The following is a 26844-nucleotide window of genomic DNA, read 5'->3' on the forward strand; positions in this document are numbered from 1 at the left end:
GGAAGCCGCGCCTTGGTTCTCGTACGGTTCCAGGAATCAAATGGACTCCCAGAACGGATTAAATTCGAGAACCAAGGTATGACTGTACAGGGATCAGGATCAGTGTGTTTGCAACTTCAGCTGAAAGTATTTTTCACAACTTTTTTTAACAGTAAAAACTTTTAATTAGTTCTATTTGACAAGAACATTGACAGCCACCAACAATTATGTAGATTTGTTTGCTAAAAAGGACAGATGTAAACAAAGCTCGGAGCTAAACAGGTAACTTCACAAATGAACCTTATATTTTCCTGCTTGACTAGACCAGCTGCCATGTTTGGGTTGTTTTGTTTTGGTTTTTTGAAAGGAAAAAAAAAAGGCTCAAGCATCATTTTGACAGGCAGCAAACTTTCACCCTTAAGAACTATGGAATCTCTTATCTGCCACACAAGAAACAAGGCCTAATTCCACCCCCACCCCACCAACACACACCTTAATCCTCTCTAGCTATTTGCTGGTCCATCAACCCTGATGGACCTAGAAATATTCCCAGTTCCCCTAATTGCTGTCAAAACTATCCCAAGGTGGTGTCAAGCAGATATTTCCCCTAATATTTCCACACCTCAGACGATCTGATCCAAATCAACATTCATAAGCATGGAAACCAAATATGTTGATGCTTGCCTAAGTTTCCCAGATTGGCAACTTGCCATCCCAGTTCCTGGCAGTCTGTTTCTGAACTATAAGGCATTGGCTGGTTCCTGTCACCTGGCAGCTGGAGGTTTCCAGAGAGAGAGTGCAGAGGGCTGAGGAACCAGATGCTGGGACTTCAACTGGAGTTCAACAACACATGGGCCGTAGTCCTGCTATATGCTATATGGAGACAAGGAATGCTTTTCCCCCAATCAGATTCAGAACTATTTCCTGTCTTTTTACCTAGGAAGTACATTTCTGTTGCACACTTCCCTCATCAATGCCGCTGCAATATATATTGCTTTCATGCACACAGCAACCCTGTGAGGGAGGTTTCACATAAAGATGGTGACCAGCTTTAAGTCACCCAATCAGCTTCACGACTGGGGAGGGATTTGAATTGTCCCCGGCATTTGTGGACCTAGACGCAAGGAAACCTGTGGTCCTTCAGAGATCATTGGACTCCAGCTCCCATGAGTCCCAGCCAGGATGGCCAATGGCGAGGGAAGACGCGAGTTGAAATCTAACAACATCTGAAGGGGCCACAGGATGCCAGCCTTTCGCCAGGTAAATATTCTGTAACCATTTTGTTGTGCTGGCCCACTTTTACTTTTCATGTTTGAACGTACAAAGGAACAAACTGTGCCTCGAAGAGGAAAGATCACCCAATCCCTGCCTCACCACCAGGTCGCTTTCTTGAAGGTCAGTCACAGAAGAAAAAAAGGAATAAAAAGGAACCTTTTTTCACAGAAGAAAAAAAGGATAAAAAGGAACCTTTGGCACCAGCTTACACTTAAACACTCTGCTGTGGGGAACCTTTCGTTATTTGTTAAATGAAAGGCCAGTGACCCATTGGAAAAATCTATTTTGTGGGGAGTGGGGTCCAAACAGAAGCAGTGGGGATTGATGCCCATTGCTTGGCAGAGCAAGAGGAAGTGTTAGGCAGAGCCAACCAATTCCAGAACCATCTCCTATAATCTGCAAGATAAAAAAGTAAAAATTATATAACTTCATAGCTGAAGGTTTAACTGTTTGAGGGCTCTTGTGTTTCTAATATTTTGTTGGAAGCCACCCAGAGTAGTAGGGCAACGCAGTTAGATGGGTGGCGTACAAATGATAAAATTCTGATGATGAAGAACTTAAGAAGAAGAAAAAGAAGTGAATATATATAAAATAATGATAAACATTCAACACAGCAGCTTTTCAGTGTGACACTTGTGGCTGTGTTTCTTTTTCAAGCTCACTTTTGCCTGGCGGCATCAACAATGTGGCCGCTAGCAGCTGGCTTTCCAAGTTCACCTCTGGTAATCGGGGGCTCCGGGGATCCCTTGCCAGAGACCCCTCCATTCCCCGAGTAGAGTTCTTGCTGTGAGCTGGCCCCCTCCTGCGAGAGAAGCTCACGCTCTCAAAGAGCTTCAGCTTCTCTGGGGCCAAGAGAGCGGCGGTGGCCACAATGCACTCCTTCACCAGCTCGCCTCTGGAGAGCGGGCGAAGCTTTTTGGAGACCAGCTCGCTCACCACGAAGCTGGCTTGCTCCACGCTGTCCATTTCCTTCCTTGGTTCTGGGGCGATGCCTTGCTGGGCGTGCAGGTCCATTTTCAGCGCCTTGACCTTCTCCTCGCGCAGCTGCCCTTGGAACTCCTCATACTGGATGTGCTTCGTCCTGTAGTGCCTCTGCAGGTTGGCCTTCTTCAGGATGGAGAGGGCCTCACCACAAATGAGGCACACGGGCATGCCTTTCAGCTCCACAAAGAAATAGTCATGTGTCCATTTCTTATTGAAAATGCGGCACTCCAAATCTATCTTCCTCTTCTTGTGCGACGGCATTGCAACCAAATGATCTAACAAAGAAACAGGTGGAGCGGTTAACTGGATTTCTTCCAGGGTGAGGGGAGTGATGATATAATTATAATCAAGAGAAAATACTGGAAACCAAGGCTCCACAACCACCATCTTGTGCTTCAGCCCCCTTCAGCCTTATTAGTGGGAGAGGAAGCCCTGCTGATGACATCCTTCCATGGCAGGATTAAAAACTCAGATATCTATCAGTTAATTGCTAAATGGCACCTTAAACCTAGGCTACGGTCGCCACAATGGAATGCCGAGGTGCCATTTTTTACTTTTGGCAATGAAAGTATCCTTATTATTCATTTCATTTCTATACCGCTTTATATTTTAAAGAAAAAGCCTCAAAGCGCTTTACAACACATCAAATAAAACAATCCACAATAAAACCAATTCAAGCTATGATATTTCAGATCATTCCCCCCCCCCCCCGTGGCGGTTTTCCCGTGTGTCAGGAGAGAGAGGCTACCTGGCTGAAGTGCTTAGCGCAGTCGGGGCAATGGGAAAGTTTCTCTCACCTGTGTGGATTCTCTTGTGCCTCACCAGCTGGGAGCTGATCCCAAAGCTCTTCCCGCACTCGGAGCACCTGTATGGCTTCTCCCCTGTGTGGATCCTTTTGTGTGAAGTGAGCGACGATTTCCAGCCAAAGCTCTTCCCGCACTCAGAGCACCGGTACGGTTTCTCTCCTGCGAAAGCCCCCTTGCGTGCAGCGAGGGAGGGGCCGCTCCTCAAGGCTTTCCCGCACAGACTGCAGTGGTCAGGGTCCTCTCCCATCTGCATCCTCTGACTCTGGGGAAAGTTGAAGCTATGGCACAGATTTTCACAGTCCACGCACATATTTCTTCTTTCACTCTCAGTGAGTCCCTGTTTCACAGGGCTGTCACATACGATGGTGTCCACTTCCTCACGAGGCACTGACTGCTGGAATGTTTCTAGTCCCTGGTGAGTCAAAAGCCAGCCTCGATTGTCATGATGGAGCAAGTCGTCTCTGGCTTTCCCCAAAGGTATTGAGTTGAATTCTGCTTGCTTTGATCTTTGCAATGGAAGATCTCCCTCCTTTCCCTTTGTTTCTGCATTGCCTGTGGGGTAAAGAACGATCTGAGGAATCTGTGGGGAGAATGTTGAATTTTTACCCTGCCCTCTGACACCCCAAGACATGTGCTTTCAGAGCTGACCCTATTCCTTTGATGGTAATATTTGACTTTTGAAGTTTAAATAGTGGTAACTAGCCCTGGGACCTGCTGGTGAAGGCCAGGTAATAAATTAAAAAATAATGATCATTTCTAGTTCTACAATATATTTTCTGAGAATCAGAACTATACACAGTATTCAAAGTATGGTTGCACTATAGGTTTCTAATAAGTCTGGCAGTTTTACATCTGCTCACTTCCCAATGATTGCCCAACATGGGATTTGCCTTTTTTCAAAGCTGTTGCAAACTGGATGGACATCTTCATCGATTTATCCACAAAATGAACCCAAAATCCTTCTCTTGTTCAGTACAGTGGTACCTCGGGTTAAGTGCTTAATTCGTTCCGGAGGTCTGTACTTAACCTTGAAACTGTTCTTAACCTGAAGTACCACTTTAGCTAATGGGGCCTCCTGCTGCCGCCGTGCCGCCGGAGCCCGATTTCTATTTCTGGGTTAGCGGAGTCTGTAACCTGAAGCATCTGTAACCTGAAGTGTATGTAACCCAAAGTACCACTGTATCTAGAATCTCAGACCACTCAGCACATATGTGAAGCTAGGATTTCTTGCCCCGACATGCATCACTTTCATACTTACACCAAACAGAACTTGCCATTTCATTGGCCGTTCGCCCACTTTGGAGAGATCTTTTTGGGGCTCATCACAACTTTTCCATATTTACCACCCTCCATAATTTGGTACCACGGCCAAACCTGGCCAAACGTCAAGGCTCCTCGCAAACTTCAGGTTGTTTATAATCTAGTTTAAAAGCACAGGGTCAAAGACAGACCTTTGGGAGACCACACGTCTTACTCTGTGGCAGCGCTGGGGAGCATGTGGGCCTCAAGACATGGCCAGACTACAATTCCCATCATGCCTGATCACTGGCTCTGCTAACTGGGGAAGTCTCCAGGTACATGTGTGAAGCCTATCAGAGAATGGTACATAAACTGGTGGAGGTATTGTGGTCTCTTGTTGTTGCAACTGCTCCATAAAGCACAGGTCTAGGAATAGCTGTCTAGACACTAGGCTGGTGTGTGTGGTTTTTTTTTGAGCCATGGAAACTACTATAAGTGTCAGCTTGGACAATAAAGAAATAACTCTCTGCTGGGTACATTCACTGGCAGCACCCTTGGCACCCAGCAACATGCGGAGGGTCGCAGGTTTCCCCATCTGCTGGAGCACTACTCCCCCCCTAATTTGAAGGAAGCCCTGTTTAAGGAAGCTTTTAACGTTTGATGTATTTTAATATTTTGTGGGAAGCCACCCAGAGTGGCTGGGGAAGCCCAGCCAGATGGGACGGGTATAAATAAATTATTATTATTATTATTACTATTACAGTGGTGCCCCGCAAGACGAACGCCTCGCAAGACGGAAAACCCGCTAGACGAAAGGGTTTTCCGTTTTGGAGGCGCTTCGCAAAATGAATTTCCCTATGGGCTTGCTTCGTAAGACGAAAAAAATCTTGCATCCCCCCGCGGGTTTTTTCCGCTTTTTCCGCCCTTTTCTTAAGCCGCTAAGCCGCTTATCAGCTGTTCCACTGATAAGCCGCTTAACAGCTGATCGCTGGAAGCCGCTTGACAGCTGTAGCGCTAATCCGCTAAGCTGTCAATGGGCTTGCTTCGCAAGACGAAAAAACCGCTAGACGAAGAGAATCGCGGAACGAATTCTTTTCATCTAGCGAGGCACCACTGTACTATTATTACTACTACTATTATCCTGGCCTGCACACCATGGGAGCTGTAGTCCCACATGTGGAGGGCACCAGGACGGCAAAGGCAGTTCCAATGCCAGCACAGGAATCATCCCCACAGAGGCCACCCAACCATGAGATTTGGACACGGGGATCCTCACCCAGCAACCTGGCAATTTCCTCATTGTCCCGGGCCACCTCCGCAGGGAAAAGAAGCTCCACAGCATCTGAGGGATCCTCCTCTGATTTGGGGGACTTAACAGTCACTATATGAAAAGGCTCCGGGAGCTGAAACAGGAAGAGAGACGCAGCCGGTGAGATGAAGTCGCTTATGCAAGTTAAATGGCACCGTCCACACAGAAGACGGAGGTGTCAGCAGGCTCAGGGGGAAACCTTGGGTGGCGGCCAATGTTAGCCTTACTCAGAGTAGACCCAGTGACGTCAATGGACACGACCGACATAGGTTCATGACCTGGAGTCCAACATTTTATGAAATTACAAAAATATCTCAGACCTTTTTCCCCACTTGCTCCGCCTCTTGCAGCCTCAGCAAGAACTCGTCCGCCAGGGCCAAAGCCTGGGCACAAGTCTCCGGGTTGCGCTCCCGGACCCAGCACTGCATCTCCAGGGGCAGGATGGTCAGGAACTGCTCCAGGGTCACCAGCTCCAGGATCTGCTCCTTGCTGTGCCTCTCAGGTGTCAGCCACTGACAGCAGAGCTCCCAGAGCTGCCTCAAGACCTCCCAGGGCCTTTCGGCCTCCCGGTAGCCAAAATGGCGGAAGCGTAGGCAGCGCATCTCCAAGCTGAGAGCTTGCTTCTCCGGAACCTCTTCCTTCACTTTCACGGAAAGGTCCAGAGTTTGATGGGCCTCCTGGACTTCTCCTGGGAGGCCTGGCAGGGCTTGGGCCACACACTCCCTTGTAGGCCACTGGTTGCCCATGGCGACGGTCTTCCCCGAGGCCTGGGAGTCCTTCAAATCCTCCTCTGGTGTGAACTTGGATATCTGCGGAGTTCTCCAGCCTGACTGAGGGCTCTTCATCGTCTTCAGGAACTGCTGCCATTGGGCATCCCAGCACTGCTCCTCCGGCTCTGGCTTAATTTGTCGCAGGGTCGTCCCTGCCTGAAACTCTCTCAAGGCCCCAATGGGGGTAACCTGGGGGTCTTCCCCTCCTGCCTCAAATCTCTTCTTTTGGAAGGATCCTGTCAAGTTCTTGTCTTCCATTGTTATTCTGGCTGCAGAACGGAGAATGGAAAGCAAACAACCATCAATACTTGTGAACTGAGGAAACTCCTCTGTTCTGTTACATCAGAGATGGGGGTGGGGTTGCAGCCCTCCTGTTGTATGTATGTATGTATGAAGGTAAAGGTAAAGGGACCCCTGACCGTTAGGTCCAGTTGCGGACGACTCTGGGGTTGCAGCACTCATCTCGCATTACTGGCCGAGGGAGCCAGCATACAGCTTCTGGGTCATGTGGCCAGCATGACTAAGCTGCTTTTGGCGAACCAAAACGCCGTTTACCTTCCCGCCGGAGTGGTACCTATTTATCTACCTGCACTTTGATGTGCTTTCGAACTGCTAGGTTGGCAGGAGCTGGGACTGAGCAACAGGAGCTCACCCCGTCACGGGGATTATTATTGTTATTAGTACCAGCCTTTATGGTTTTAAAACTTGCAGTTAAAAAATACAAAAAATAAAAACCCCTGTCCATGTTCCACACCCTCAGCCAGGATGACCAATGATATACATTCTACAGACATACAGTATAGTATGTATATTTTTGTAAATGGCTTCGAGGTGTTTTTTCAGTCAAAAGGCATGTCAATTTTGTTAAGTAAATAGAAATAACCCAACCATGTCTGGAGTGGCACCGATTCCCCCACCGTGGCCTCAAGGGAAGAGGCGTAAACTGTGCACAAGCATTGCACATCTACGGGAAAAGGCCACAGCTTAGTAGTTCAGGAAAATGCTTTGCATGCAGTTGGATTAGATGACCCAAGAGGCAGGGCAACAGCCCCCCACCCTCTCCCATTACTGCAGTCATTGGCACATGCTCCTTCTGAACCAGGAAATTAGTGCAGAGGTGGGGATTCTGAAGGCTGCATTCCCTTCTGAGCCACATGTCAGAGGTGGGTGGGACCAGAGGCAAACATGAGCAAAGCCATGAGCAAATTTTTTACCTTTGTACAGCAAGATAAATTTACACACACACACACCCTTCTCTATCCTCCCTGCAGGCAAGCAAGAAGCATTCTCAGAGTTCAATGACCCATCCCAGAAAGCAAAAGCATGGAGGGAGAGAGGAGTGGGAGAGGAGTAAACAAGGCAAGTGGGAAATTTGCTGAACTGATAAGAGTGAAGCTGACTCCAAGAACAGACGAAAATCATTGTGATCAGGAGTGGAGAAGCTCTGAGCTCCCGGAAGTTGTTGGGACTCCAATGCCCATGAGCACCAGCTGGTCTGGACAGTGATCAGAGGATGGGATTTAGAATCCAGCAGCATCTGGGGACACCTGCAGGCGTAGGCCTGGGGTAGACCAGATGAACCAAAGGTCTGAATCAATAGAACGTAATCGTGTTGGAAATTGGACATTGGCCCAGAAGGTCCCTTCCCATGAATCGGAGCATGGGATATATTTGTTTTCATATGTATATGTTTTCAAACATACAGCAGTACCTCGGGTTACAGACACTTCAGTTTACAGACGCTTCTGGTTAGACTCCGCTAACCCAGAAATAGTACCTCGGGTTAATAACTTTGCTTCAGGATGAGAACAGAAATTGTGTGGCGGAGGGCAGCACCATTAGCTAAAGTGGTGCTTCAGGTTAAGAACAGTTTCAGGTTAAGAACGGACCTCCAGAACAAAATAAGTTCTTAACCCAAGGTACCACTGTGTGTGTGTGTATATATATATACTGGAGCTCTGTTCCAGTAACAAGAAGCCGAAAGCACCAGCCTGAAGATGACGAGTGAGACCTCGTCGAAACGTCGCCTAGACACCCCAACTTTTACACGGGAAGACACCCGAGGACACCAAAACCTGCATTCCTGTACCCGTGAAAATCTACGAAAGCAAATATATATATATATATATATATATATATGCAATAAGGTTACACGCCTGAGTGGACTTGCTTAAACAAAGTAGGTATTTATAAGGCACTTAAAACAGTTCAGTGAAGGAACCTGCCTGATATTGATTCTTTGCCATTGCATAAACTATGGAACTCACTGCCACAGGAGGCAGTAATGCCCACCAACTTGGACAGCTTTAAAAGAGGAGTGGACAGATTCAAGGAGGAAAACGCTCTCAAGGGCTACTAGCCAAGATGGCTATTGCTCCGCCTCCACACTTGGGAGGCAGAGATGCTTCTGAATTCTAGCTGCTGGAAACCACAGGAGGGGACAGGGCTCTCCTGCTCAGATTCTGCTTGTGGGTATTCTATCTGGGCGCCTGCTTGGCCACAGCGAGAACAAGATGCTGAACTAGATGGGCTATTGGCCTGATCCAGTATGGCTCTGAGATAGCCCATTCTTGGCTTTGATGTCAAAGAGCCATGGGCAACCCTCTTCTCCTGCTGCAGTGGGTTTCTCAGCCACCTGGTCCCGGATGCGAGTTGCGGATGTACTTATTTGGAGTGTTTATTTCCCTGACCACCCTGGAAAAATTCCTTTTTCTTTTTTTTTCTGCAAGCTTTAAAGTTCTGCCTGATGTACATTTCTGTAGCTGTTGTGGAGGTTGGATGGCCACTTGTCTGGGTTATTTAGGTTTGAATTCTGCGTTGCAAGGGGGTTGGACTAGATGACCCTTGGAGTCCCTTCCAACAGTTCTATGAATCTAACGTGCGGAACGAAAATTACGTGGCACACACTTGCAGGAGATTGGGATCCTTATTCTACAGTTATCTCACATTTCATCCAGGAAGTTCAAATCAGCATACGACCAATCACTTCCACATCCATATATTTTTTAATAAAAAAAGCTAAAAAGGAAGGTTAGGTTGAGATAGTGTCCCAAGTTCACCAAGGCAGCGTCGTGGCTGGGTGACGATTTGAACCCAGGTTCCCCGCCTGCCCCAGTTGTAGCTCAGTCCCTTAACCACTGAACCACACGGCTCCGCATTAAGCAACCGTCTTTTGCTTAGACTTACCTCCAGCTGATACTTCTCTGCCTTTTCCTTCCCAATTCACAACTTTTCTCCCCAAAACAATCCCCTCTTCGCTCACCTTTTTTTATTACTATTATTCCACTTGCAGGATCCCTTGCAGCCCCTCGGATGTTGCAATCCAAAATGGCCAAAAATTTGAGAAGGCAAAAAAGAGAGAGAAAAAGTAAGCGGAACGGAGAGAGAAGAGCCTCTCCCACCTGGCCAAGGAGAAACAGGAAAAAGAATTGAGCACACCTTGGGGGTGGGGGAGAGTGCCCGTCTAGGAAACGCCTCTCTCTATCAGTTTAACCCCTAAGAGTCCGGGTGGGACATGGCATAAAAGCAGGAAAGGAACAAGGCAGCCCGGCCCCTATATACATGAAATTGAGGCAAAAGCGATCAAACGGGGGTGGGGTTTTCTTAGATCAGGGAAACATCTGGCCCTTGAGAGAGTGTTGGATTACAGCTCCCATCCTGACCATGGACAGGAAATAAGACAGATGCAGAAGAAACTTGCATGAGTGTTAATGTGCTTTACTCTGTTGTGGCTTTAACTTCTCTGTATGTTTTGCATTACGGTTGTAAAAATAAATAAATCACGGTAAGTGATATTTTTATTTTTAATGTAAAGCGCTATGAGGTGTGTCCCCCCCCTACAATATATAAATTCTATGAAATAAATAATAAACAAAAGAAAGTGAACAAAGAAAAACTTGGTCCTGGATAGCTCAGTTGGTTAGTTTGGTGCTGATACCAAGGTTGCAGGCTTGATCCTCATATGGGACAGCTGTATAATCCTGCATTGCAGCGGGTTGGACTAAATGATCCCCAGGCTCCCTTCCAACTCTAGAATTCTGTGATTCTCACTTTACAGATTCAGGACAGATTACAGGAAGGACAGCTACTAGCCATGATGGCTGTGGTCTGCCTCCATGGTCAGAGGTAGCAATGGTTCTGCATACCAGGTGCTGGAAGCTTTTGGGCTTTGGGACTCAGTCCCGTCTGTAGGTTTTCCATAGGCACCTGGTTGGCCTCTGAGAGACCAGGATGCCATTCCACTGATCCACAAGTGTCTTCCTATGTCCTTATGGAATCGCAGGAGTTGGAGTCCAACCACGTTGCAGTTTTTCCACCAGCATGTTTACCGAAACCTTTTCATTATTTCCTTTTCTTGTTTTAAAGCTCACTTTGATCACACCTGGAATACAAGAGACTGATCCGGAAAAAGTATCTTGTAGAGAAATCGTTCTGCAAACGCAAACACAGGGATATCCTGGATCGGAGCTAGCCCATGTTGTGTCCTGTAGGTGTTGTTGGACTCCAACTCCCATCACTCCCAGCCAGCAGAGCCCAATGGTTAGGGATGGGAGCTGTAGTACAGCAACATCTGGGCATAGGTGTCTACAGGGTGGCAATAATTTTATTTATTTATTGTGTCTATATCACACCACACCCAGAGGCTCAAGGAGGTGGTGTACAGAGTTCTCCGCCTCCTCTAATCCCCACAATGACCCTGTGAGGTAGGCATGGTGGCTGCTCCTCCTTCACCACCACCTGAGGCAACTGACAGTGGCCCAGGGAAGCCCTGGCATCCTGAAGGTAAAAAGGTATAGGGACCCCTAACCATTAGGTCCAGTTGTGACCGATTCTGGGGTTACGGTGCTCATCTCCCTTTATTGGCTGAGGGAGCCGGCGTACAGCTTCCCGGTCATGTGGCCAGCATGACTAAGCCGCTTCTGGCAAACCAGAGCAGCGCACGGAAACGCTATTTACCTTCCTGTCGGAGCGGTACCTATTGATCTACTTGCACTTTGTGCTTTCGTACTGCTAGGTTGGCAGGAGCAGGGACTGAGCAACGGGAGCTCACCCGTCGCGGGGATTTGAACCGCCAACCTTCTGATCGGCGAGTCCTAGGCTCTGTGGTTTAACCCACAGTGCCACCCACGTCCCTAATCTGAAGGTAGCAAGGGAGAAAAAAAAGAGGCTGGAGAGGATCAAGGGGCGATGGAGAAAGAGGCCAACAAGCATAGGAGGCAGCGAGCAGCACACTCTTGTGGGGCTGGACTGCCACCTTTCCCAGCTGCCCCCCAGCCTGTCGCTTGAGGAGACTGCCTCACCAGCCACAGAGGCAGTCTGGCCATGGAGGTGGGCTAGGCCAGAGGTTTTCAACCTTTTTGGGTCCATGGCTCCCTTGACCAACTACATATTTCTGCAGCACCCCTGTGGGGCTCAGGAGCCCAGTTGTGTCACCCCTTGCCTGTAGAGCTGGCAGCCCCTCACCCCTTTTCGAATCCTCCCTTGTGGAACGTTGCCTCAGCCTTCTATCTTCTCCCCTCTCCTTAGGAGTCCTCTGGGCAGCTGTAGCTGCCACATTTTGTCTTTGAGCTGCCCCCCCCCCTAAAGAGAGGTGGCTTCTCACAGTGCCCTACAGGGGCCTGGGAAGCACCCCCTGAGGCACCATTCGCCTGGGGAGCTTGTAGCCAGGCTGCTGCAACAAACAGCTGTGCAAGCCTTTGGGAGGCAGAGACTCCAGAGGGCATCAGAGGAGGGAGGGAAGGAAAGAGGGACAGAGGCAGTGTTGCCCACAGCACCCCTAAGCATCATTCAAGGCACCCCAGGGTGCCACGGCACACTGGTTGAAAACCACTGGGCTAGGCTGAGATGAAGTGACTGACCCACGGTCACCCAGAGAGCTTCATGGCCGAGTGATGATTTGAACCATCTCCCAGTCAGACACTCTAATCCAGTGGTTCTCAAACTTTTCAGTGACTGACCCGCACTTTCAGAATAAAAAATATGTCAAAACTGGCCACTCCAAACATTTTTCTGCTCAATTAAAAACAGCATTGTGTGTTCTTTATAGTCTGTTCTTTATATTTTATACTACCATGAAAAGTTAAAATGTTTCTTTGACTGTCCTTGAATATTCCTACCGCACTTGCCACCCTTTCCTGCCACACCCTTTTGAGAACCACTGCACTAACCACTAGGCCATGCTGGTTCTGGTGCACGGCTACCTCACTCATCTGTGGCCAGAGTTGGCAGGGGGAGAGGGAGCTAGTCTCATGGTCAACGTCTCTTGCCAGGCAGTTATGGCAAAGTGGTAACTTAAGTATTATTATTTTTAACATTTGGTTTGTTCAGTTGCCTCCTGGGACCTAGGCCTGAAAGGTGGTCTGGGTAGATGGAAATAGGTAAACTTTAGCAATATATTCTGTTGATTATTAATCGAGAGCTGGCAGCTGTCCTGGCGAGGCATTTTGTGTTCTAGCACATTCCATGCATCTGCAGGCCCCAAATATGAGCTGAAGTGTAAACAGGAGAACGATTGGTGCCGGAGTGGTGTGCTATGACATTTCAAGCCTTGAGAAATCAGGAGGGAGCGACGTTGCTAAAAAAGAGATACAGTGGTACCTTGGGTTACATATGCTTCAGGTTACATACGCTTCAGGTTACAGACTCCGCTAACCCAGAAATAGTACCTCAGGTTAAGAACTTTGCTTCAGGATGAGAACAGAAATCGTGCTCCAGCGACACAGCGGCAGCAGGAGGCCCCATTAGCTAAAGTGGTGCTTCAGGTTAAGAACAGTTTCAGGTTAAGAACGGACCTCCAGAACAAATTAAGTTCTTAACCCCGAGGTACCACTGTAGTGGATTTGGAAACATTTCTGGCGGCAGCATACGTTTAGGCTCCAACTCCCATCATCCCCAGCCAGCATGGCCAGTAATCAGGGCTGCTGGGAGTTGCAGTCTGAGAACTTCTGGAGGGTACTAAATAGGGGAAGATTAGAGAGAAGCAAAGGGAGATTGGAGGACAGTAGAACTATCAAGATGGAGAGACACACAGAGATTGAGATTGAGAGAAGCCCAGTGAAATTTTGAGGATACACCGATAGCAGAGAATCTAAATCAGGGTTTCCCCAACTAGAGTCTCCCAGCTGTTTTGGGGCTACAACTCCTATAATCCCTAGCTAGCAGGATCAGTGGTCAGGGATGTGGAACCTCAGAGCCAGGAACAAACTTTGGCCGTCCAGCCCTCCAGCTGTATGACCCTTGGAATGCCACCGAGGCCACACCCCTTCTCCCAGGCCACACCCCTCACTGGTCCTGCTACATGCCCTCCTCAACTGCCTTTCCATGACTAGTATGTGTATTTGAACCGTGATGCCTCCTGTCTGGCTTATTTCCAATGCGATCTGCCCAGATGGGGATATTCTCACATTCAGGGGGTTTCTTTCCTATTTAAAATCCCTTCAGTTTTCAGTACCCAATGTTATTCCTGCTCAGGAAGGGCTTTGGCCCACTTGGTGAAATAAATGTGAATTTTCTGACAGCTACAGAAACTGCTCAGACAACAGAATTGTCTCTCCCTCGGGACACGTTTATTAACTCAGCCCTCTTCCCAGGTGGTTATTTTTGTGTTCCATAGGCTCTGGAATGAAACTGAAACTTCTCCCACCCCTTCGAAGCTGAAATAGGGAGTCCCCCAACTCATGAGAACGTAACAGCCCTGCTGGATGAGACCAAAGGCCCATGTAGTCCAGCATTCTGTTCTCAGGGGGCCAACCAGATTCCCCTGGGAAGCCCGTGAGCAGGACCAGAGCATAACAGCACTCTTCCCACCTGCGATTCCAGGCAACTGCCATTCAGAGGCACACGGCCTCCCATCTCCCCTTGGCTCCAGCCAGCGTAGCCAAAAGAAATGGGAGTCCAGCACCATCTGGAGGCCCATGGTTTCCAATCTCAACTTTAGGCCACAGACATTTAAAGCACTCTTATTCCACTTTGGCAGCCACAGTTTCCCCCAAAGAATCCTGGAAATTATTAAGGGTGCTGACTGAGAGTTGTTAGAGATTCCTATTCCCCTCACAGAGCTACAATTCCCAGAGTTCCCTGGGGAAAGGTACCTGTTTTTAAAGCCACTCTGGGAATCTGAGGCCTGTGAGGAGAATTAGGGGCCTCCTAAAAGCTTTCAGCACCCTTCACAAACTACAGTTCCAGGGATTTTTTTGTGGTGAAACCGTTCAATTGCTTTAAAGGCCTGCTGCAGATGAGGCCTTACACCGAGCAGCCATTCGGCTTCTCTTCCGTATGGCTTCTCTTGTGCATAACGAGGGATGGTTTCCGACAGAAGCTTTTCCCGCACTCTGAGCACTTGTATGGCTTCTCCCCAGTATGCACTCTTTCATGTATTGCCAGGTAAGCACCAGTGCTGAAACCTTTGCTGCAAACAGTGCATTTGTACAGTCTTTCTCCCGCGTGAGTCCTCTTGTGCCTAACCAGAGACTGTTTCCGGCTGAAACTCTTCCCACAGTCCAAGCATTCGTAGAGATTCTTCCCCGTGTGCATGCCCTCGTGTTTCACAAGTGACCCTTTCTGACCAAAGGCTTTACCGCACACTGAGCACTCATACGGTTTCTCTCCAGTGTGCGTCCCCTCATGCCGGATGAGATCCGACCTCTGGATGAACCGGTTCTCGCACCTTGAGCACTGATAGGGTTTCTCACCTGTGTGGGCCCTGATGTGCCTCAGCAGGCAAGAGCTATCCCGGTAGCTCTTGCCGCACTCAGGGCATTCGTAAGGCTTCTCTCCCATGTGGGTTCTCTTGTGTTTAATAAGGGACGGCTTCTGAGTGAAGCTTTTCTCGCACTCGGTGCACGTAAAAGGGCTCTCCCCAGTGTGCACCCGAGCATGCCTCTTCAGATGTGAGCTCGTGCCGAAGGTCTTTCCGCAGTGAGTGCAGTCGAAGGGTTTCTCCCCAGTGTGGATTCTCGTATGTGCTCGGAGGTGAGAGTTGCTGTGGAAACTTTTCCCACAGTGCGAGCATTCGTATGGCTTGTCATCCATGTGAGCCAAAGTGTGCTTCCTAAAGTCTCCTCTCTCTGCAAAGCTTTCCCCGCAATCTGAACATTTGTAGGGCCTCTCTCCCGCGTGGGCTCCCTGGTGTATAATTAACGACGAACTCTCGTTGAAACTTCTCCCGCAGTAAACACATGCATAAGGCTTGCCCTCCCTTTCTACTTCCCTACTTTCAAGGGAGTCAGTGTTTTGGCAGAGATTTCTGCTGCCCTCAGTGGCTCTCATTTTCCTCCTATGCCTGCTGTGGCTTCCATTTTGGAAGGTACTTTGAGACAGTCGTCTATCACCCCTCTCACAGAAAGAGACCTCTTCGGTTGCCTTCTCCGGATGCTTCCCACAGTATTCTTCTGGGTCCAACTGACATCCAGGGGTCTCTTCTGGCTCAGCAATCTGGAAGTCTCTCTCTTGGGTTGTGCTCAACCATCTTCTTCCAAAGCTTGAGAGTTCGGATTCTTCTGTCTCCTCATTCTTCCACGCTAGAAATGAAAAGAGTCTTTATTTCATTTGTGTGCTTTAGTTACCCAGTTGTGGCGCCCGCCCTTCAGATGTCAAGGAAATAAATAACTATCTAACTTTTAGAAGACATCCGAAGGCAGCCTGTTTAGGGAAGTTTTTAATGTCTGATGTTTTATTGAATTTTTAATATTTTGTTGGAAGCCGCCCAGAGTGGCTGGGGAAACCCAGCCAGATGGGTGGGGTAATAATAATAATAATAATAATAATAATAATAATAATAATAATATTGAACCTCACAACTTGGCAACTACAGCGGGGGTTTCCCTTGTGGCTGGTCCAGAAGCTGTAGCCAGGTTATTGAGAAGAGAAATTGGATATGCACATATTACGCCTTTACTGGGGGAATAGCCCTGGTTGCTGTTACTTTGTCCGGAAGAGTCTGTGTCAGAACCAAAACAGGGATGCGGAACCAGTTGCCTTCCAGAACTTGCTGGACTCCAACTCCCTTCATCCCTGGTCACTGGATACAGTGGCTGTGGCAGAAAGGAGCTGGAGACCCAACACCATTTGGAAGGCCACAGAAGGTTCCCTTCCTCTGGACTCAACTGTTCAGACAGTAACACTTACCTAGCAAGTTGGCCTCCCTGTCAGCTTCCTGCTCGACTTCCATGGTGGGTTCGAGCCACTATGTGTAATGGTACCTGCTTTGACTTGGGGAGATTAACAGCCACATTGTTTAAAGGCTTGGGTCCCTGAAAACAGTAAGAGGAGAATGATATCACCATCAGATAGAATCACAGAATTGTAAAGTTGGTAGAGACCTCCTCCTGTAGTCCAATGCAGGAATCTCTGCTAAAGCATCAGTGATAGATGGCCACCCAACGTCTGCTTAAAAACCTCCAAGGAAGGAGTCTCTGCAAGCTCATAAAGAGCACAGATCACGTGTAATTCAAAGGTTGCCAATCGTGGAACTCCCAATACGCTAAGTCTAGTGCTGTCTCTCATGCCAACAGAAGGAGGCTATTTGATCCTGCAGAGGCATCTGTCAACAGAACAAGGAGGGCAATCTTTTGCTGATTCTCCTCATCCCACCACCCTACACAGCAGCTCCTTCCCATACTGTACCAAAGGGCACACCAACCCTCTGGCACTGATTTTGAGAGTAGAATGTGGGGGACTGCAGGGAGGGAAGGGATGTCGCAAATCCCACTATGCATGCCAACATCATTAGAGGTGTTATTAGACAGGTCCTTTTGTCAGGGACTGGGCAGAGGAGGAATGGTGGAGACCACCTCCCCAGTCTGCCCTTCCAGAGAAGAAGACAGTTCAGAATTACAACACGGGTTTGAGGGAGGTCACAGCTCAGAGGAAAATAAGGGGGAAAGTTGGGAAATAATGGGAGAGGCGGAGGCAGAGCTGGAGCAGCTGGCTGACACGTTATCACTAGAAAGCATTCCAGACCCACCATCTCCCAGAACCCAGCAAGCCTTAAAAGTAGGAGAGCAAAGGGCTTAGAAGCAAAGGGCCCTTAGTGTCACCTGTAAAAGAGAAGACGAATGAGGAAGAGGGAGAAAAAGCGGGTGGAAATTCTCTTGGGACAACACCAGGAGGCTGCATTCCCAAGTCTCTCTTTGTAAATATTGAATAAAAGCAGATGGTAAGGACTTTCCCTTGTCTTATCCATTCCTGGCAACCTGCCGTGGGGGTTGGGTCCTCTGACTCCTGGCACCAAAACTGTAGAGCCTCCCTACCAGGGAAATTAGCAACACTTTATCTCTTGCAGAAGCACATCTAAGAACATAAGAAGAGCCCCGATGGATCAGGCCGAAGTCCCATCTCCCCCCCCCCCCCGTGAATTCTAGCGATTCAGAATACACACGGCCTCTGACAACAGCGGTATCACAGCTAGCACCAGACTCTGTCTGGTAAGAAATGAGGCCACCAGTGTGGGAAGAGAGCATCTGTGCTCATAGCCTACTTGTGGGATTCCCAGAAGTATCTGCAGGGCCACTGTGAGCACAAAAGCCAGAGGCCTGTAATAAAATTCAGGACTTTGGCCTGATTCAGGAGGGGTCTTACGAGCGGGTCCAACAAAGAACATTTGACCAAGAGCCCTCTCAAACCAGGAGACAGCCCTGATCATGCCCAACACTGCGTACCTGGCGAGGTTCCTCAGCCTCCTGGTAGCAGAATTGGATGATGGCGCCCTTGTCCACAATCTCTTCCTTCACTTTCACAAGAGAATAGAGGCTTCCTGAGGCTTCTTGGGCTTGACGGAGGCTTGCTTCCTTTCCTTCAGTCCCGTGGGTGTCATCAGCTACTGCAACAAGGGAGCCCAGGAATGTCTTCCTATTCTCCCTTGAACGGGGGACCAGTGGGGACTCCATTGTCTTCAAATATGCTTTCCACCGAACATCCCAGTTCCGTAAATGCTCCCCCTCCAGATATTGCTTAATATGCCACAGAAGCGGCCGAGTCACAAATTCACCTCTGGTCCCAGCTGTCAGGAAATGAGACTCTTTGACTTCTGACTTCAAACTCTTTCAAGATTCTGGCCCTGCAGGGTCCTGGTAATTCATTTTTATTTCTTGCTCTAGCTCCAGCTCTGGAAAGGGCAAAGCACAAGAAAACCAAACAGCCCCATGTATTAATCAATGCATCAGTATACAACTGGGGCCATAACTCAGTGATGGAGTAGAGGCCTTGCATACAAAAGACTGCTGCTAGGAATATCACCTGTCTGAAACCCTGGGGAGTAGCTGCCACTCAGTGTAGACAATAATGAGCAAGATAGACCAATGGTCTGACTTGGTCTAAGGCAGCTTCCATCTCCTCATTCCTCCCTAATGTGCCCAGGGCAGCAAAAAGCAAAATGGGAAAACATTACAATTAAAAATAAAATAAAATAACAGATTGAAATCATTTACCGGTAACAATAATTAGAAACACCTAGAAACATTTAAAAGCAGTCCAATGTCCTTATAGTTAATAATTTCAAGGTTGCCAGGAACAATATATTGCAGTCATCAAATGTCTCCTCAAAGTTAATAGTGAGGGAGACAAGTATGCCTCACTAGGGACAATTCCACAAATGTGGAGTTGCCACTGAGAATGCGTTCTTGCGGGTTGTGAAGAAATCCTGTGCGTTTAAACTTTATTTTAATGAGTAATGTGTCACGTATTCTGCCAGCTGTATTACAATGTACATTGCAATGTGTTTGGCGGGGGAAGTCTTCTTTCTGGTCAGGTGAAAGCTGGTTTAATTGTAACTGACACTGGCATTCCTTAACTGACAGCTGAGTTCGAATTCTCAGGATGCAAATGAAGGATAGAATGCATGCATACCCTGATTGGTGGTTGCAGCTTTAGAATTCTCAGTTAGACAATGTGATTGGCTGGGGTTAGATCAAAGGGGCCAGAAGAAGAGTATATATATATGGCTGGAAGTTGGTCAGCAGATTTAGTTAATTGGTTGGTGCTGGCAGAGAATGGCCAGAAGAAGACAGATGAGGAAGAGAAGGAAGAGAAGGAAGGAAGGAAGGAAGGAAGGAAGGAAGGAAGGAAGGGCAGCTGAAGACTTGCTGGGGGGGGGGAGAATACCTGAGGCAATTTCGGATGCTAGGATCTAACATCTGGTATGGGAGCCAAGGGAGATTCCCAGACAGGATAGCAAAAACAGACTTGTGAATCAATAGGTGAGTAGAGAGCTGAAACAGGGGCTTCCACAAAAGCCCAGCTCATACCAATAACAAAATTAGTTGGTCTCTAAGGTGCCACTGGAAGGAACTTTTTTTTAATTGTTTATACTGTTAGTGAGGTTTAACTGACAAGGAGTAAAAAAGAGGCAATCTGGCAAAATAATTTTAGTAAGGTAACTGCTTCCTCAAAGCTGTCTTATGCTCATGTAAAATAAGCTGTTGGCATTTCATGTGACAGCAACAAAGAGCTTGGTCATTTAAAGAGATAGTACCAAATCAAAGTAACCACATAATAAACCTAATTACCTTTGTTAAACATAGTAACTCTATTTGGTTGGCTTCTTACCATGCCTACATCCCACAGTTACCAGGGTTATTGGTAAGTTAAGGAGGTAAAAGGTAGAAGTGCTATTAAATGGTGACAGCAGTAAGGGTTTAGGAAAACCACTGGAGTGGAAGTTGGACTTGGTTAATAACACAAGTTATGAGATACCACTACCCCCCCCTTCCCGCCACACACGTTATCCCCAACGAGGCGGCACCTTTAGCAGGGACCCCCCATGCCTGTGGGAATGGTGCATTCAAAATACTATGCGAAGGGTTAATGCTGTAGAATCTTGTGATGTCATACCTCTGAGGCAGTTTTTTCTGTTAGTTCAGTTAATAACTGTTGAGGGAGACTTAACTGTTAGATCAGCAAGTACACTCTGTTATGCTGTTTGTTGTCTGCCTCAGATAATGATTAGTCTCGAATACAAATTCATATGTTTCAGTAACATAAGTATCACCTGCCTGCCTTGTACATTCAATCTGACAAGAGCAAGTACACCAGGTAAAAGTCATATGCTATTTTTAAACTATGCCTTTCATAATTATTTTTGTTGTTGTATTTCTAGGAGGGAAAAGAGAACTATTAAAAAGGGTCAAACATCCTGGGGGAAAACTTCCTCACAACTGTGTAAAGTATAATTGCGACAATGGCAACCATAGAGTGTAGGAGTGCAAATATCCAGTGTGTGGGGATCCTTTGGGATTACTATGAGGAATTATAAAATATACATCAAGCCATTGTGTCCGCTATGAAAGCATGGTGTTGACTGGGTTCGATTCATCAACAATAATTTCTGATCAAATCCCACAACCCTCTGCATCTCTGGCCATTTCCTCTACTGCCCATTTCTCTTGCTTGACAAGTCACAGCCCAGTTGCTTTGCCGGGCATGCATCCTGGGCCATAAAGATAGTGGACAAGTTTCTTTGATGTAGCCTTTCTGATATGTTAATCTTGGGGCCAGGAAACAGATTTTCACATGAAGGTGATAATGATCGCTGTCCTCCTGGCCATCCTTCTTATCATGTATATTGCTTGTTTATCACCTCCGGGGTTGCCAAATGCACTCTATAGTTCTGTTTCGTTTACCCCAGAAATATGCGTGCTTAATTAGTTTTGGTAGTTTAACTTGTGGGGTTTGTTGAAATGCTCAGAGGAAATCTGATTGGTTCTTACGAACACAGTGTAAAAAGTTCTTTTGTGAATAAAACAACCTGGGCCGGAGGGTGGACAGGAATTATTATTATACGCACCCTTCCCAGAGTCTTGCTAGTTCAAGCCTCTGTGTGTATTCTTATTAATCAGCATTCAATCCTTCTTTTACTTTGGGAACACCTCAACAGAGCACCTGCACCCCCGGTCCCTGGTGAGATTCTTCCCTTTGCTGCCTATGAGAGTCAAGACACAAGAAGAACCCCGCATGATCGTCTAGCCCAAAATCCAGTTTCCTACAGTGGCCAATTCCAATTTGGCCCTCAAGAAGCGCAGTGAATCCAGAAGGTTGGCAGTTCGAGCCCACCTAGGGATGGCTGTGGGCAGGACTCCTGAACTGCAGGGAGAGGGGTCGGACTAGATGACCCTCGGGGTTCCCCTTCCAGCTCTTCTGGTGCATAGATAGCCACGCCACTACTAGCAGCCTTGTGCTCCGTGACCTCCCCCTTTCCAACCCGTTTTCGATTTGTGACCCATGGCCAGATCTCGCGGTGGTACTGAATGCCTATGTATCAACGCCTGCAAAAAGCCCTTCTCCATGGTTTTAACTTTGGTGATAAGTTGCAATTCAGCAACTTCTCTTTCCAGTCTATTTCTGAAATTCCTTTGTAGTAAAACAGCTACTTTGAGATCTTGTATAGAATGTCCTGGGAGATTGAAGTGTTCTCCTACTGGTTTCTCTGTCTTGTGATTCCTTTCCTTTGTAGTAAAACAGCTACTTTGAGATCTTGTATAGAATGTCCTGGGAGATTGTAGTGTTCTCCTACTGGTTTCTCTGTTTTGTGATTCCTTAAAACCATGGAGAGACCTGGTCTGAACAAGGACATTGGATTCTTATCTCATTATATATGACAAAGCCACTTTTCACCTTCTCACCCCTTGCTTTTTCCTGTAAGACCTATTGCAGTCGTTAAGAGTCGCCAACAGGCTCATCACAGCTATCTGCCAATCACCCATTCCCACCACCCTTCTGAGTAATACCCCTCCCCACCTTCTCACTATATAGAAGGGTCTGGAAACTTCTGTTTCAGTGTATCTGAAGAAGTGTGCATGCACACGAAAGCTCATACCAAGAACTAACTTAGTTGGTCTTTAAGGTGCTACTGGAAGGAATTTTGTTTTGTTTTGACTATGGCAGACCAACACGGCTACCTATCTGTAACTCCATCCTGACCTCTTCCCGACCCCAAATCTCTGAACTGCGTCCTCTTTCCCCCTCTCCCTTTTTCTGCACCGCCCTAAGCGGAATGAGCGACACGGAGGACGCTCTCCCCTGGGAACAGCTGCAATGAAAACCCTGGATGGGGAGTCTCTCTTTCCCCCCAAGCTTGCTCAATTTCTCCTGCCCCTGAATCCCGATCTCTCATTCTCCCCCGTTTCAACTCACCTGCTGTTTGCAGCCTTTGCATTGCCGGCCCTTCTAGGAATTGAAACGCCGCGCACACTCGACCCATCGCCCCAAGGAAGGAAAACACGACCATCTCCGCTCTACTTGCCTTAAGTCCCACCTTCTACCGTCTCTCCCCTCCATGGGCCTTTCTAGGCTCGAACAGCTCTCTGTGATTAACTCTTTCAGCGTTTACAACAGTCCCCCCCCCCCACTCAATGCACTTTTAACTATGCAACAGTGTGTAAGGACTCTACTCTGTGGTTAGTGATGAGACAATGCAAGCCTAGTCCTCTTTACTCGGAAATAAGGCCACCCATTGGGGATTGTTTACTTCCTGCGTTTTGGGGGACTGGACCAGATGGCCTTTGGGACATCTTCCTAATCTACACTTCTATGATGTTCATCACCTACAGAGGTTGATCTGATGGGGGGTGCAGAGTGCATTACTCCTTCACACAGCACATTAAACGATGGAATTTGGTCCTGGAAGATGTAATGGAGGCTACCAACTTGGATAGCTTTAAAGGAGGATTAGACAAATTCATGGAGGCAGGAGGAGGCTCTAAACAGCTAAAGGGCCAAGAGGGCTATGCTCCACCACGACAGTCTGAGGCAGTGTGCCTTTGAATCCATTTCTGCGCACTGTTGGGAGGGGAGTGTACTTTTTGTACTCAGGTTTTTCCCCCCTTTTAAGACACATACAACAAAAACCGTAATAACACAATTTGACAAGTGAGATTTGAATGCACTGATATACCTATGGCTACACCTTTATTAATAATATTTCCCCACCTCTCTCTCCTCCCCCTATGTCCCGCCACTATCCACCTTATTGCTTAAATATTTGTTCCAGATTTCTTCATATTTATCCATTCTTATTTTCTATCAACATGCAATTCATTCATATGTAGCTAATCTGTCCATATTATCAATGCATGTGCTCAATGGAATCTTTTTGCGGCTCTTCAAATTCATCAAAACAAGGGTTTTTTTGCTTCTAATATAGTACGGTACATCCATTTTTTTTGACCCCTTGAAATCTCCCACGTTTCCGGAATATAATTTAGAATTCAATTCCCCTAAATAACAATTTCTTTTTATTACTCTTGCTATAAATATCCTCACCTCGCACCAAAGTGATCTTATCATCGGGCAGTTAATCATCATAGTACATATGATTAAAGTTCACATTTTTACTCCCACATCTCCAGCAGTTGTCTGCACTTGTTATTTTCTTCTGGTATAGTTTTGCTGGAGTCCAGTGGACTCTGAATATTATTTTCTGTTGAATAAGTCAGTCTTAGATCCACAGAGGCTATTTCTGTTGATTTTATACTTGACTCCCATATATCATTTCATATGTGTACCCCTAACTCTTCACTCCATTTTTGTCTATCATATTCTAAATCATATTTCTTCCTGTTGAGTAGGGTTTTATATAGTGCAAGTGTAGAGTTTTTTGTTTTTGTTGCAGAAATTAAATCTTGTAGCAGCATAGGTGTTTCCGATGCTGCTATAGCGTCAGGGCCAAACTGCCTTTCCAACGTATGTTTCAATTGGATGTATTGCCATTGTGTTTCACTGGTTAATCCATACTTTACTTGCAAAGTCTTATATTCCAAAAAATTGTAATTTTCATCAATTAATTGATTTAATGTCAAAATACATTTTTTCATCCAATTTTGCCAAATTATTACTTGATTTCCAATTTTTAATTTTGGGTTGGCCCATATTGTTAATTTCTCATGCTGATGGGGTCATCCTTATTATTTTTATTTATATTCATCCAAATTTTTATAGGTGCTGGAGGAAATGGGGGCATGGCAGGCTGGGAGTGTTGCAAGCATGGATTTATGTACTTCCCTGTTTTTATATGTAATTTCTCGTTGTACAGTATCTGTTTTTATAACTGCCTTTTCTGTTGCTGTAACCTGCCCTAGGACCTTACGGTGAAGGGCATGTAAAAAAGCATGTAAGAAAGCTGACTTCTAGATGAATAGACGCATAGATCTTCTGCCCTCTTCCCTCCGCAAAACGCTTTTAGAAAAATTTTTCCTCATTATTATATTATTTTTCACTAACAGGAACTCAAGGCAGTTTATGGATAAAATAGAAACAGCTAAATAGAAGCAGCAAGTGGGCAGCAGCCCTGTCTATCTCCCATGGATCCCACTTGTATAGTTTGTAAGAATACCGAATACAAATGGGCCCATGTGGGGAGAGGTGACAGAGGATGTAGCTCTGTGGTTAGAACACCAAGGTACCAGGTTCACTTCCCAGCATCTGCCAAGTAGGGTGGAGAGCCCCATCAGAAACTCTGGAAAGCCACTACCAGTCAGAATAGAAAGACAAAATACTGCATTTTACATTGTTGTGTTCTGTGCTGGGACCTTATGGTGAAAGGTGGATCACAAATCAAAATAAATAATTATTGGATCAGTGTGGCACCTGTGAGTGTATCTGAAGAAGTGTATCTGAAGAAGTGTGCATGCACACGAAAGCTCATACCAAGAACTAACTTAGTTGGTCTTTAAGGTGCTACTGGAAGGAATTTTTTTTGTTTTGACTATGGCAGACCAACACGGCTACCTATCTGTAACTGCACCTGTGAGTGTCACAGCACTCTTAGATACCACTGTATCACCGCTGTCAATGCTTCCTGCCTGTCTCAATTTTTTAATTACTATCTTTATTATTATCTTTTACTATCTATTACTAACTTTATTGGCATGTTCTCCTTTGTTTTGTTGAGGGTCCTCCCTTCCTCTCTGCGTGTGACATTGTTTTTGTATCCAGGTTTTGGAGTGTTTGAAGGATGGTGGTGCCTAAGCATCTCCAGTTTTCTTTTAGGACATAGGTATTTTGTGCTGCCGTAGCAGTTCCTTGTGATTTCCAAATGCGCCTCTGGGCCCAAAAAACATCTCAAATATTTTGCCGTGCCTGTCACATGTATGACTATCTTGCTTCTTAAACAGAAGTAATGGGTGTGTCTGAGGTGTAACGAGTTCCTGACTCTCCACGAACATGTTTGTTGCCTTGAGGCAACAGCTCTTAGCCAGAAAAGCTAAGAAGAGGCTAAGAGGTTGGTATATAAGGCCTTCTGGGATGTTATAGCTGTGTCCCACTCTCATGATTATAGCTCCCCACTGTCAGGGAGAATGAGCATCTCAGAGAAGAGTGGTGTTCTCAGGACTTTCACATACACACCCATGGGGTCGGAACTGGTGGTGACAGACCACAAATGAGACCTTCGGGCCTAGTAAAAAGCTTGATGAAGTTGTTGATCCTGTGTGTCCTGCCCGTGAGAAAGGCAAATTCCATGCTAAGGTTCACTAGGAAAGGGATTGGAAATGATCTCCAGGTATCATAATAAAGGTAAAGGTAAAGGTACCCCTGCCCGAACGGGCCAGTCTTGACAGACTCTAGGGTTGTGCGCTCATCTCACTCTAGAGGCCGGGAGCCAGCGCTGTCCGCAGACACTTCCGGGTCACGGAAACGCCATTTACCATCCCGCTGGTAAGCGGTCCCTATTAATCTACTTGCACCCGGGGGTGCTTTCGAACTGCTAGGTTGGCAGGCGCTGGGACCGAGCAACGGGAGCGCACCCCGCCGTGGGGATTCGAACCGCCGACCATACGATCGGCAAGTCCTAGGCACTGAGGTTTTACCCAGTCCCTAACATAATGCCATGATACAAATTGATGATGGGACCACATTTGGAATCCTGTGTACAGTTCTAGTTGGCTCACCTCAAAAAGGATATTGTAGAGTTGGAAAAGCTTCAGAAAAGGGCCACCAAAATGACTGAGGGGATGGAGGGAGCCCACTTCCCGTGAAGGAAGGTTGGGACTTTTTAGTTTAGAGAGCAGGTGAGAAAGAGGCAACATGAAGTTTAAAAATGATGCATGGCTTGGAGAAGGTGAATAGTGAAAAGTTTCAGCCTTGTAACACTAGAACTTGAACCTCAAGATTGGAAGATTCAGGACAGATAAGAGAAAGTACATATTCACATGGTGCATAGTTAACCTATGGAACTCCCTCCTACAGGAGGCAGTGATGGCCACTGTCCTAAATGGTTTTAAAAGATTACACAAATTCATGGAGAAGAGGAATCCCTAGGGCTGTTAGCTTTTATGGCTATGCTCTGTCTCCACAGTTGGAAAAAGTAATTCTTCTGAACACTAGATGCTGAACTAGATGGCCCACTGGCCTGATCCTGCAGGCATTTCATATGTTCTTATTTTTTACTTTGGATTTAATAACAGGGGATAGATGACAATCAGCATTTGTCCTGATTTGCTTCATTAATGTCTTCCTGTTAATGATTCAATCATCCCACAAGTTTCAGCGCCTT

At 46.8% G+C, this 26844-nt stretch overlaps 2 protein-coding genes and 1 long non-coding RNA gene across 5 annotated transcripts in view; 1 reads left to right on the forward strand and 2 right to left on the reverse strand.

Annotated features, from left to right (window-relative positions):
• Nucleotides 1–26844, reverse strand: part of LOC309363231 (uncharacterized protein) — a gene marked incomplete at its 3' end in the record, with an annotated part of 107914 nt that overhangs the window by 13192 nt on the left and 67878 nt on the right. The window lies entirely within an intron of this gene.
• Nucleotides 141–22695, reverse strand: LOC309364529 (uncharacterized protein). 3 transcript variants are annotated; one of them, XM_081902020.1, is made up of 6 exons: nt 22488–22695; nt 18020–18465; nt 5913–6631; nt 5560–5686; nt 3036–3596; nt 141–2513 (listed from the first exon to the last, which is right to left on the reverse strand). In XM_081902020.1, the coding sequence occupies exons 3-6, from the start codon at nt 6618–6620 to the stop codon at nt 1876–1878; spliced, it is 2034 nt and encodes a 677-aa protein (XP_081758146.1). In that variant the 5' UTR covers nt 6621–6631; nt 18020–18465; nt 22488–22695; the 3' UTR covers nt 141–1875. The 3 variants fall into 3 exon arrangements, with proteins under 3 accessions (XP_081758146.1, XP_081758148.1, XP_081758147.1); XM_081902022.1 differs by lacking the exon at nt 22488–22695 and having other exon boundaries at nt 18020–19038; XM_081902021.1 differs by lacking the exons at nt 18020–18465; nt 22488–22695 and adding an exon at nt 9625–9779.
• The window catches only part of LOC309365429, a 62550-nt gene continuing 39295 nt past the window's right edge, over nt 3590–26844 (forward strand). Inside the window, exon 1 of the long non-coding RNA XR_014166138.1 lies at nt 3590–4033. This is a non-coding gene — a long non-coding RNA (uncharacterized lncRNA). The remainder of the gene's footprint in view (nt 4034–26844) is intronic.

The sequence above is a fragment of the Podarcis melisellensis genome (assembly GCF_964234715.1).
Source record: "Podarcis melisellensis genome assembly, chromosome: 2".
In the NCBI taxonomy this organism is placed as follows: Eukaryota; Metazoa; Chordata; class Lepidosauria; order Squamata; family Lacertidae; genus Podarcis; species Podarcis melisellensis.

Bases quoted from the DNA above. Each gene is read 5' to 3' on its own strand.
- LOC309364529 (XM_081902020.1), bottom strand. From the start codon at position 6,620: ATGGAAGACAAGAACTTGACAGGATCCTTCCAAAAGAAGAGATTTGAG. The intron at 3,597-5,559 runs GTGAGGATCCCC...TTTACCCCACAG, and splicing joins GGAAATTGCCAGGTTGCTGG to GCAATGCAGAAACAAAGGGA. The intron at 2,514-3,035 runs GTGAGAGAAACT...TTTCTTTGTTAG, and splicing joins GCACAAGAGAATCCACACAG to ATCATTTGGTTGCAATGCCG.